This window comes from Notothenia rossii (genome assembly GCF_949606895.1).
Source record: "Notothenia rossii genome assembly, chromosome: 6".
Classification (NCBI taxonomy): Eukaryota; Metazoa; Chordata; class Actinopteri; order Perciformes; family Nototheniidae; genus Notothenia; species Notothenia rossii.
The window spans coordinates 69785434-69798120 of record NC_136909.1 but is presented as its reverse complement, the minus strand read 5'-3'; the positions used below and the strand labels follow the sequence as shown (position 1 = coordinate 69798120).

At 43.6% G+C, this 12687-nt stretch overlaps 1 protein-coding gene and 1 long non-coding RNA gene across 3 annotated transcripts in view; one reads left to right on the top strand and one right to left on the bottom strand.

Annotated features, from left to right (window-relative positions):
* LOC307043661 overlaps positions 1 to 12687 on the top strand; it is a 401538-nt gene that overhangs the window by 6229 nt on the left and 382622 nt on the right. The gene's annotated exons all lie outside the window — the stretch shown is intronic.
* Positions 314 to 12687, bottom strand: part of mcu (mitochondrial calcium uniporter) — a 55825-nt gene continuing 43451 nt past the window's right edge. For both annotated transcript variants that reach the window (XM_079686913.1, XM_079686914.1), the window contains exons 3-9: positions 8782 to 8845; positions 6968 to 7138; positions 6617 to 6721; positions 6360 to 6520; positions 5700 to 5903; positions 4270 to 4386; positions 314 to 4119 (exon numbers count right to left, since the gene is read on the bottom strand). In XM_079686913.1, the coding sequence (XP_079543039.1) occupies positions 4039 to 4119; positions 4270 to 4386; positions 5700 to 5903; positions 6360 to 6520; positions 6617 to 6721; positions 6968 to 7138; positions 8782 to 8845 (903 nt within the window). In that variant the 3' untranslated portion in view covers positions 314 to 4038. The remainder of the gene's footprint in view (positions 4120 to 4269; positions 4387 to 5699; positions 5904 to 6359; positions 6521 to 6616; positions 6722 to 6967; positions 7139 to 8781; positions 8846 to 12687) is intronic.

Sequence of the window (12687 nt, the reverse complement as noted above, 5' to 3'; positions counted from 1 at the left end):
GAAAAAAGCATTATTTAAAATGATATTTACCTTACATTTAGAAGGATCTTAAATCTTCTTTCTCTTTCCATTTTTTTCCTAACGTTTTATAAGTTTCTATTTTCTAGTAACTGTGCGTCACTTACCTATTGTATACAAACAGTGTATTCTCTCAGGTCTATCTCTTAGGATGTCCTGTAGAGGAAGAGCTGGAGGCCAAGGAGATCCAGAGATGGTGGTCAAGACCTTGAGAAGCTGCTTCATGTTAATTCCTGAAATATGACCATTAATCACTTCCAGTGAGAACACCAAAAACGTCAACTGGACCACCGTCTCCAAAAACTGGATAAGGATTTTATTGATAATTGAATTACATTTCTCTTTTATACATATTTCATAAATGATACAGGATTTTACATTTTTCTTTTTTGCCAACATTACAGCATCATGTCAACAGAAGAAAAACAGACAAGAAAAACGAAATAAAATTAGAGGTCAGAATGGAGTACAAGTTCATTTCAATCTCATATTCTGCATCACTCTATAGGCATTTTAAAACATCTTATTGTAAGTGCAGACAAACAAGATATTAAAAACATAACACACTTTGAAAACATAGAATAATAATGTCGCTTTGGAGGAAAAAAGGCTGAGGGTGGATGAAAATGACGGGAGAGAGGGACGAGAAGGGGAGGTGATCCCCGAAAAGCCTGACACTTTCTTTGGACTTAAATCCAGGACGTTAGTAACCGAGGTCATGAGGTCTCCTCCTTTACAGGTGCATCGAGGATGGAGGGTGTTTTATCCTTCCATTTGGGGAGTATTAATGCACTCTGAGGGAGGGGTTTATGGGAGTAAATAAGGTGAGGATGGGAGTGGGGTTTGAGCAGTTGGTTGGCTGGGATTTAAGTCAGATTTGGCAGGGCATTTCTAAAGTTGCAGCCCTGTCAACTGCCCTTTATATCTAGGAATCTCTACAAACAACGTTCTTAAATTATCTCTGCAGTTTATTTTTTTTGTTGATAAATCGTCTTTTTTATTTTCACATAATTTCCCATGTAAACATACATTCATGCAACACCCTCTTTATAATAAAGTTTCCCTATATTTGATATATTTAGCTTTTTAAAAAAGAAATGAGAAAAAAACAAGGCAATAAACGGTGGATGGGGTGATAAAAAGAGGGGGTGATGGTGAGTTGTGGCGGCTCTCTCACCTGCCACAGTACATCTCCAAGGAAACACCAACGTCACTGTGTGTGTGTGTGTGTGTGTGTGTGTGTGTGTGTGTGTGTGTGTGTGTGTGTGTGTGTGTGTGTGTGTGTGTGTGTGTGTGTGTGTGTGTGTGTGCGATGGCTGCCATGAAGTGGGATGAGGGCGGAATTTATTTTCTACCAGTCAGTGGTTAGAGGCAAAGGATTCATGAATGATCTAAACTTTGCCCACAATGCACCAACTTGTCAAGACGTGTATTAAACCAACACATGCATTCACAGGCGCACAATAAAGTTGATTTCTACTCTCAAAAATGTAAATGTAACCCTTCCTTTGAATAAAGGTGCATTCCAAATAAGATAATTACTTTCTCAATGATCATATCATTGCTTTTCTACAGATAACTTAATTATTATCTACCTTTTAAATTATTAGTCATCCAAGAGGCACCAATTTCCTTGGAGATAAAACACACATACACACACTAACAGATATGACCAACTCCTGCCTTGAGATCTGCATGAATAACTTCTGATTTGACCTAAAATCATGCATTTTAATACAAAATCTGCAGTTAAACATGGATCTCTGCAGTAGGATTCAGCCGACTGTCCACACGAGACACACATGCACGATGTTCATGTTCAGGGGATGTCAAGTCATTGCTTTTCTGCAGAGGCCATCTACAGCAGTTATGGGTGAAGTCTTCAGAACAGAAAGCTAAGTAAAGCCAAACAACGGTTTATTCAGTGACCATCCCAAAATGGAAAAAAATGTAACATATGGCTTCTGATTCACCTCAATCAGGGGGGGGGTGAGACTTCAGCTAGATGTGGCAAAGAAAAGTTTCCAATTAAGTACAAAATTGCAATAATGCTCCTACACATTCACACATTTCTACTGAGGGCATACCACAGCATGCAGTCCACCCTGCCTTCGAGGGAGCAGGGGGGCGTTATAGCAACAGTGGGAGGAGAAAACAAAAATAAAAGCCTCTGAATAAATGCCATGACACTTTTTCTTTTTTTAGATTCAGCCTTCTGTTACTTTGTCTATAAGCTTTGTGAAGGAGAATCCTATACAAATCTTATGTTGAAAAGCACATCACATGCTGCTAAGCTAAAGGCCAGGTCACTGAATATCTGGAAATGGTCATTTTTCACCTCCAAGAACAAGACTTTGGATTGGAAAAGGAGAAATGATATATATGATATTGTGGGAAAAGGATTGCAGGCGGATTACTCCTGCTGTATAATGAGGCTTTACTCGTTTCTAAAGCCACTCAGTTCATCAGATATATAAACATGCCTGTGGGTTTCTATGAGACAATGGTCACTGCACATTTTAACCCCTTCATTAAGCATTTACGCAGCATTTTTTGTGTTTGTGAGATGATTATTGAGGTCAAGCATGGCATTATCCACATCGACATTCTGCGTTGCTCAAAATCAATTCCGATCAGTCATTTTCACCCTGATTTCCACATAGATTCCCCCCCTTTGGTGGCCATGCCATAGTTACTGTGAAATACGTTGTGTGTTTGTCAGGACAAGATATGAAATAGTTAGTAGTGAATACATACTTTATACTGCTGTGTGTGTGTGTGTGTGTGTGTGTGTGTGTGTGTGTGTGTGTGTGTGTGTGTGTGTGTGTGTGTGTGTGTGTGTGTGTGTGTGTGTGTGTGTGTGTGTGTGTGTGTGTGTGTGTGTGTGTGTGCGCTGGACTGTTAGCAGAGGACCCTTCATGGCAGAAGATCTCCAGAGGATGTAAGTTAGTAGTTTCTGATGAAATGAAGTTTGTAAGAGAGCTCCTCCCCCCACTGAAAAAAACTAGCCTCTGGTCATCTGTTTATTTGATTGTATACATATATATATTTATATTCTTTTCATAACAAATATACTATGGCTTTCAAAATAAAAAGTGCCAAAATATTTTTTTCGGAGTAAAAGAACACACAGTGATGTTGTTGTCGGTAGTACTCTCATACTTGCGCAGACCCGGGCCGCTACAGGACGTCAACAGGAAGAGGAAACGAGGCGTCGTCATGCCTATATCCTGCAAGGAAAGGTCACACTGGGAGGGACAGCTGTCCGTCACCTGGAGAAGGCGGGGCCCAGGGAGGGAGAGGCAGCAGAGTTCAGCCACAGGAAGACGGAGGTCCCCTGGTGGTGCGACTACATTCAGGACTTCCTTGTAAACGTGTGGGATAGAGACTCCTGCCCCAACCAAGAGAAGGTGTGTGTGTCGACAGTTTGACTGCAAGAGGAAGCCGGATTAAGCGGGTGTGTCGACCCTCGAATCGGCCAGGGTCGGTGTCCCATTGTACCCTGAAAGTCCCCCACACACACACACACACTCCACAATCAGCGCCCCTCTGTGTCTAGAGGTGTGATAATGAGTCCTGTTTGCCCCCTGAAGTTCCCTGCAGGCTGTCCCTCCGGAGACTTGAGGCGTATCCATAGTGCCCAGTTTTATTCCTTCATCATCGTTGTCCTTTTCATCATCCTCACCCTTCCTTTGGCTGGGAGAGTTTTTTCAAGTTCCCGGTACTCTCGCCATCCTATCTTCGATTTTTTTTTAGCGGTTATCCTCTTGCAATTCCAACTGGAGTTTTCAGTCAGGAAAGAAAAAAAAGAAAAAAGAAGGAAAAAAAAAAAAGGGGGAAAAACTAACTCTCACAGTCGAGAAAGGGATGGGGTTATTGGGTGTGGGAGGGATGGGGGAGGGAGGGAGGAGTCGGAGGAGAGAGTTTGGGGTAAATTGGGAGGGAGGAGGGTATTGGACGGAAGAGGGAGGAGGAAAAGGAGGTTGCAGGAGCTGAGAGAGGAGGGAGTCACTCTTCCCATCAATCTTTACTGGAGGTGAGCTGCTGGACTGGGAGCTGGAGCTGGAGCGGGTCCCGAAGACGCTTCAGATCCAACTCCACCTGGGGGCGGGGAGCCGAGGAGAGAATAAATATGAGAGTGTGGGGAACGGGGATGAAAACATTTCTTCGTACAGCAGTTACAGTATTCAACTGTAAAAATGTGAGAATCCCCAGTGTGATTTTACATCACGAGATATCTAGCAACTGTACCTCAGCAATATCATCCTTCAGCTGGTTGTACTTCTCGATGTCAAAGCGTGTCCTTTTCACCCCCTTGTGGAAGAACAGCAGATACTGTCTGTCTCTAGCGTCGGGGTAAATATACTCCTACAGGTTATGGAGAAGCACAGACAGAGAAGTTTGTAAGAGAAACACGATTATCAGATCATATCGTCCATGTTCTGCTTGCTGTTACTTGGGTCAAATCCCAACACGGAGAAATGCAACGTAAAATGGACTCTGTGTCCTTGGGAGTTAGAAGACAGCGGATATTAATGAATGCTTAGTGAAGGGCAACACTGCCACCAACCAGCCTTGTAAATAGCAAAAAATAATACTAATTATTGCAGGGTGCAGCTAAGAGAGAATTCCATTACCGTAATGCTTGTTCTCTGGTTGCTCAAAGAGTTTCTGCAGAATGTCATAGAAGACAATTTCTCTAAAGGAATCGATAGTGTCACGTTATTTGGATAGAGTAAAAAAAAAAAAAAAAACACTGTTTCCACTAGGTTATAAATAGGATTAATGTGGTGATAACCTTACGATGAATCAGCTAAACCTTTAGTATACATAATGTCATTAAATACAATTTATATAAGTTCAGATTGCTTTTTTTTCATAGGCAAAAGTTAAGAGGAAGCATTACCTTATATTGGGGGCCCTATTATGCGTTTTTATAGGTTGTAAAATAGGTTTTTATGAATGCCTGAAACGCCTCAATTGGAATCCTTTATTTACTTCCCCAACATAGTGGCATCACTACATAACACTCGCCCTTCAGTTAGCAAGCACTACAACACATTGTAGGGGTTGGCCAACTGTTGACCAATCACAACAGAGTCAGCCAGCTAGCCAATCAGAGCAGACTGGGCTCTGGTTTCAGACTTAAGGGGAAAAGTAAGGGAAATAAATCACTTCGAACATTAAAGCATGTAAACATGTCAAAGCAGAGGCACAAAATACAATCATGAAACCTAAAGATTAGTAAAGTAGGGCCCCTTTAAATAGAATAGTCTGGATTTTTAAAGTGGGTTTATAGGGTGTACAAAGCCCTTCTAACTAAAGATCCAAAGCGCCCAGAGTACTTGTGCAATCACAATATTTATCTCCTTGCAGAACATGGCGGTTACTGCAACCATTAGTAAGATTGAGTAATTGTGTGACTTTGGTGAGTTCAAACCAATCCTTTAAATCAACAAAGTAACACAATAAGTAATACTACGCCTATGGACAAACACCTCATACAACCCCAGTTCACAACACCCACATAGCAAACAAGAGAATCAATAATTGATTGTTAAGATTGATGTCATCATAACATTCCTCACCCTCACAGCAGCAGAAGATGCAATCAAACTTCACTTCAATCATTAATTATGCATATTGTATATATTTGTGTGTTTGTCTTGTTTTTTTCTCACCTGGCGAGTAAGCACGTAGTAGGCGTACATGAACATGGCCGTGCCGTAGGTGATAAAGTAGGTGACGGGCTCCATGATATCCCAGGAGTACTCCCACCAGGTGAGTCGGGCCAGTACGCCAAACTGGGTGGCCATGTACGCCATGCCCCCCCACATCACCAAGGTGGTACGCCGCTCTGCCTTCCTATTCAGATCCACCCTCATCTGCGCAGAAGTCAACAACAAGAAGAACAAAAGAGTCAGCTGGATCAAAAGGAAGTGGAGATGTATTGAGAATGTAGTGAGGAAGAAAGCATTATTGATTTTCAGCTGTAAAAAGAATAGAGGCCCAAGGCAGCCATGATCAGACCCTTCAGAGACCCTTATCCAAAATCAGGTTGGCTCAGCTAGTCAGACTTTGAGTGGTAATCCTTAAAGGCTGATTGGAAGAACGGCCTGATATCTTGAACTAATGCAGATGAGAGGAAATTCGGAGCAGCTCCTTTGGCTTTCACTGAGCAACTTGTTTAGTTGCTGAGTCACCTTCAATTATTTATCAAACACTTGGTTGGCTGGTGAAATCCCTTGTGATTATTCATGAGTCTAGTAAAGAGGATAAATGAACTTGTGTAACCAACAACACAAATATCAGAATAGTTGAACTTGTTAAAGAAGTCAGACCTTCTCTAAGGGGCGGAGTTCAGAGTTGAGGTCCTCAAGTCGTCCAATCATCTCGCGTTCCTTGCTGAGTTGGTGCTCCTCAATGCGTAGGGTGGTGTAGAGCTGCTGCACCAGAAACTTGACGTCATTCAGCCTCTCTCCCTCTTCGTGGGGTAGTAGCTCTGAAGGAAATGCATTCACATAAACAGGCTTTAATACAACATATCTGATGGCAATAAAACAATAACTCTCCCCTAAATCTTTTTGACAGTCCTCACCTCTCCGTGGTGGTCGCACAAGGTGTGTGGTATCGTTGATGACAAGCTTGAAATCATCCAGCAGCAGGATGTCTATTCCTGTGGAGGAGGCAACCCTCGCTCCATCTGCAGAGAGAGACAAATGTGAAGAGGGGGGCGGTGAGAAGAAGGAGCGCTGATGGGTAACCACTTCAAACACCCTCCACGTCTCTTGATAATCAGGCTGTCCGATTATCATGAGTGGAAAGGGAGGGCAATTACACACTAAAGAGTAAGATCTCAAGTTTGTATATGAACAACCTGCTGGGGTAGATGGATGCAGCAGGAGTGTGTGTGTGTGTGCAGTACTTGTGTGTGTGTGTGTGTGCGTACCCGTGGAGTAGATGGCTACGCGGTCGATGCCTCTGTCCTCGGCTTGGAGCTGTTGCAGGAAAACTCCCACACTGTCGCTGAGAGGCTTGAGGGTGAACTGACAGCGCTCTCGCCGGGACGGCAAACTGACTGAGATCACCGGCAGCCCATTCTGATACACCACTGTCACCTCTTTGAGGGGGGGGGAACGCAAGAACATGACAATTTAAAATGACACCTGAAGGTGCAGATGAGCTATAAGGATAACTCTGCTTCTAAACATAACACAATGTTCAATGCATTTATTCAACGTAAAATAAATAATGTTAACCTATATTCCTGTACTATGACCATATCTTTCACACATTGCCACACATTAAATGCCACACGATATATATTACTCATATAGGAGTAAAGAAAGCAGAAAATATTTACATTTATAAGATAGAATCAGATTATTTGGACTTGGAAAATTACTTAATAATGATAAATTGAATATCAGAATAGTCAGCAATTATTCAAGTTGACATAAATAAACAAATGGATCTATGTTAGTAGCACTTACTGAGATTGTGTTAAATGCTTACAGTATCTGCAAACTTATTCAGAATTATTCGTAAATCCTACATAAATCCTGATTCAACAGACTAAATCTCAAACATCAGTGCTCCCACACAATAAACAAAGAAATACACTGACAGCTGTTTTTGCCAAATCAATACGGCATAATATTGCTAACCTTTCCCTCATAGAGCTGTTATGTCGATTCCTTGATGCCAACTATTGATATTTGTTACTCTCATAGGAAGACCTCCAAATGATGCGTATGTGCTGGGACTGACCATCAGGAAGACCCACAATGCATGAAATGTTTTGGTTTTTCATAGCAGCAACAAAATAAGAAGAATGAAATGAATGAGTCCCTGGGACTCAACTGAATGTGTTTCAATTTTAAGTGTGCAGTTCCTTCTGTGCTGTAGCACGACCCTAAGAACTTGTGTTTTATTTTTGAGTTTCTGCTTAGTGGCACTATACATCTCCAAGGAAACACCAACGTCACTGTGTGTGTGTGTGTGTGTGTGTGTGTGTGTGTGTGTGTGTGTGTGTGTGTGTGTGTGTGTGTGTGTGTGTGTGTGTGTGTGTGTGTGTGTGTGTGTGTGTGTGTGTGTGTGTGTGTGTGTGTGTGTGTGTGTGTGTGTGTGTGTGTGTGTGTGTGTGTGTGTGTGTGTGTGTGTGTGTGTGTGAGGTAGAGGTAGAGGTGATTTGAGCTGCCTTGTTGCTGCTGCACCCAACAATGTGTTCCTGCGTGTCCACTGCAGTGAATCAGCAGATCTGTGCTTGGGCTCAGAAGGGAATCAGACGGCAAGGGCCTCTTGACCATGTTCAGAGACGCAGAGATGCAGACATTTTATTTCATCCCACTCCTCTGTTATGGTGACAATTTGAAACCTTATCCACAGTGTCACAGCTGCACCTGTTCCCTTTCTCCTCAGGCACACTGCTTAAAGTGTGAAGGTCCTATCCTACATTTCTCAAGGAGCACTTTTAAAAACCAGCATGTTCTGCAGTGCTGCCTCCTCCCTCTGGTTAACGCTCTCCATCTCTCCCGCCTCTCACACAGATGAGCAGATGCTTCCCCGTGACAGATTCCATATGAATGAGTTCTGGCTGTTAATTCCAAACGAGCCTCGGGTCGTTGTCTGATCAATGCGGAATTCCTTTAATAACAGAACTCATTTATCTCGAGCGAGGAGAAAGAGGCTGGATTTGGGGGAAATCCTTGATATTGCTGGTGTGGACAGAAATAAGGTGGACGAACTAGGATGAGGACTTACCGTCTGGAGTGGCGGAGGAACACAACAGTCTCTGGCCGTGCCATGTGGGGGCGCCCCTCCATACCTGCAGGCAGAAAGAGAGAAGGGCAGAAAGCTGTTATTTTCCATTTGTATACAGATCTTTTATATCTAATGTTAAGTGTGACGGTGTGACACTCGGCAACATGACTTTACTCTGTCCCGTTTACTTCTCTGATTCTCAATGTGCAGGACTGACTGTGTATTACGTTACAAAATGGCTTCCCTTTGTGTAAGTTTCTAGAAATGTTCAGACATTCAGGCCCCACCCAAGAAGTGCAGATCCAACTGCAGCTTGACGGTCACGGAAATATTTCACAAAGGGGTTGACGCATAAAAAAACCCACATCTAAATACACCAGTGCTCGGGCACAGAAAACCCCCACTTGGAGGAATCCACCACAGTGGGAGACACAGAGAGAAGGCAGCCAAATGCAGCATGAATGTATCGCAGCATGAATGTATCTCAGTATAAATTCTCCAGTTGTGTCACAGCCTATGAGCGAGTGTGTGAGGGAGGGGGGGAGGGAGGGAAGAAGGATTACGATCAGAGGAGCAGAGCTTGGGGAAACCCTCTTTTTTTTCTTCTGTTGCTAGTGTACACCCAGCAAAGTAGGAGTGTCGGCACATGCTTCGAATTACAGGACTCGTCACATTTTATGCTGAGCGGCGATGAAGCATTATCGTGCTGCCAGATCTCCTCACACTACACAGAAAGATCAGAGATGAGGATATCGAAAAGAAGAAAGAATGCCAGGGGGCGAAAACAGAGATTCATTTTTTGTTATGTGCACAAACGCAGACACAATTCGCTTTCAAACCTCAAAAAAAGGATCTGTTTCTCTTCCAATTTGTCGTGGTTTGAGACACCGTAGTTCTGCAAATTGATATGTTAACGCATACGTTCCCCTATGGGAGCAGAGCATCAACCACTAAATCACACATTCATTAACCTTTCAATCTCTGGAGGAACAGGGCGTCTTGCACACTGTCAATGCTTTAAAACAGATGGTTAACAGATTTATGACATGCACACAATCTGACTGTCACTCAGTCAAAATCCAATGTTCGTCACTAACATATCCTTTAAGACCCAAGACACTGAACAGTTATCCCAGGGGAGAGCAGGTGTATATGCAGGGATGTGTGCACTGAAGTGTATATGGCATGCTGTCACTGCGAACATATGCTTCCTGGAATCGGAGGAGTGAGCAAAACAGAAGCTACCTGAATACCTGTCTACCTATCACGGCATTTATTCACTAGACAGCCAGAAAATGGTGGACCACCGCAGTACAGATGTCCTGTGATACGTGCGACAACCAAGGAAACTCAAGATGCTAATATCCATCGTATGACACATGAGAGGGCACAGTGACTGCATGGACCTCAACAAGTATATCATGTTTCATTAGCGGGTCACATTTCTATAGTATTCTCAAAGCCTTGTATGGTTCATCCTACAATACAGGCAGACAAAATACGATATGTCAGGGAAATCAAGCATCTACCTGACAAACACAGCCGCCAATCAAACAATCTTGGTTAAAGTCCAGGATGTCGATCAGGGAATGTGTCTGCCAATCATCTCATCTCCGTTGTGGAGGGGTCAATGTTAAGATAAACACAAACAACTTTCCCTTAGAACCATGAAAAATGCTTTGAATTTCAATAGCTGCCAAAGACTGATATGAATTAGTAACGAGGTGCTAACCAGTCTGTTGTCAGCTCTGGATCTTCTTCACTGCTGTTTTCATCATCCTCAATGCAACACTGCCTATGCGCAGAGGCTCAGTGAGCGGCCACAGACGGAGGGCTTGCTGATATACACATTTGTAGTGTTCTTGCTGAATCAGAAATCCAACGATTCTTGAAAACTTTATTTTCTATTTTTGTAAAAAGCAGTGATTAGAAAATGTGGAAAAAAAATATGCAGCAGTGATGCATATCCACTTTAAACTGAGCTCCAGAGATATGTATGTGTCCTCAATTCATAATTGTTAAACTTGTGTCTTTTCCAACCATCAGGCCAAAGACGACAGATGTGTGTGTGTGTGTGTGTGTGTGTGTGTGTGTGTGTGTGTGTGTGTGTGTGCGTGCGTGCGTGCGTGCGTGCGTGCGTGCGTGCGTGCGTGCGTTTGTTTGTTTGTGTGTGTGTGTCCTAAATGAGAATGCTAAATGATGTCCCGTGGCACCAAGTAGAGCCCAAACAGGCTGCTGATCAGATGCTGAGAGAGGCGTTTTGGCCGGTCTGGAATATCTGCACAGTCTGCACTGCTCCGCTCGTTCATTAACTTCAGCTGCTTGAAGCCTGGAGGAAAGATGTCGCCAAAATACCCTCAACATCCCCTCCTCATTCCCACAAATAGGGGGCTGGTTTGCATGTACACCCATTAGCAGAATGACATGTACGTGTGAATGTACCTCTGTGTGCAGGTGGTGTGTGTGTATGTGTTTGTGTCCACCCGTCTGTTCACCAGCCTGTGTGTCAGCGGTAGTTGCAGAACGCCTGAGCGAGACCCCCCCCCCCCCCCCCTCCTCCTTCTATCCCTCGACACACAGCCACTGAAAGGCTGCCTGAAATATTTAACAGCAAAGCAGCAGTCAATAGCACAGCAACCTTGGAATCAATGTCATACGGATAAGAGAGGGAGAGAGTAAGAAAACGGGCAATCAACATCGGCTTTGGAAGATGGACAGATGAGCTGCAGGAGTGAAAGAGGTGTGGAGGAGGAGAGGAGAGAGGATGCAAGGATAAATGGAGCGGCAGCAAGGGAGCGATGGAGAGAAATGAAGACTGGAGTAAAACGGTGTGATTCACAAAGTGCATTTCTATCCATGTGCTGCGTATACTGTACCCTGCAGCAGACACAGAAACGTGACTGTACCGTGTGAGTAGTATCGTGGCAAGAAAAGAGAGATGAAGGGAAACAGAGGAAGGGAGGGAGAGATGAGAAGAGGGAGTGTGATGAAAAGCAGAGGGAGCGAGGACAGGAGCAGTAGACTTGCTGGAAGGAGAGGAGGGGGGGGGACTGCTGATCACTGCAGTAAAGGAATCCCTCGTCTAGAAAGGGGGGTTGCCCCTCGTATTCACCCACCCTCCCTCCATCCCTCCCTCTCTCCCCTTACTCACACTGAATCCTGGTGTGCTAGTTTTGATCTACTCTCAATTCTCATCTGCACTGCGCTTTAATTTCCTCTGCATCTCCTCATACCACGTGTTTCCTTCAAATAAAAAATGAACAATCCTCCATTTAAAACCCGCTTTCAGGGGGGTACATGCAAAGCCCACGGGGACCCAATAGACCAAACAATATTTTCTGTGGGAGAGGAAAATACATTTGATACACTGAGGAAAATATAAAGCTTCTGAGTAGAGGTCCATACTGAGTCCTTCCCTGCTCTCACGTAACGTAGATACAATATCTGCAGTAAAGATAAATCATGCTGAGAGTACAACAACGTAGCAATTTCACAAAGAGGTGCCAGGAAAAAAGAAATATAAACCCAGGGAGGGATCGGCACACAACCTGTGTGTGGAGAAATGTACACAAATGTACCAGTCTCCACCTCCTGTTAGCAGAGCAGCTCTCAGTGTGGACTGCCAGTGTTGTTCAGCCAAAGCTAAAAACAAACTGGGTTATTTTAGCACATCTCGGCAAGAGTGAAATATATGACGTCTTCTTTTTATGTTAGAATTCTCTATTTGGCTAGAACCCACTATGTATACAGTAGATTTTTTCCATAGCTATCCCAACGGCCGTGCCATATGAACTCAAGCACCCCTTCACTGACACCACCTGTCAATCATCTTAAACTGGATGCTGGTTATATGAAAGAAGATATCATACACTAATGTTTTCATAGTCTGTTTGGACCTTATGCACT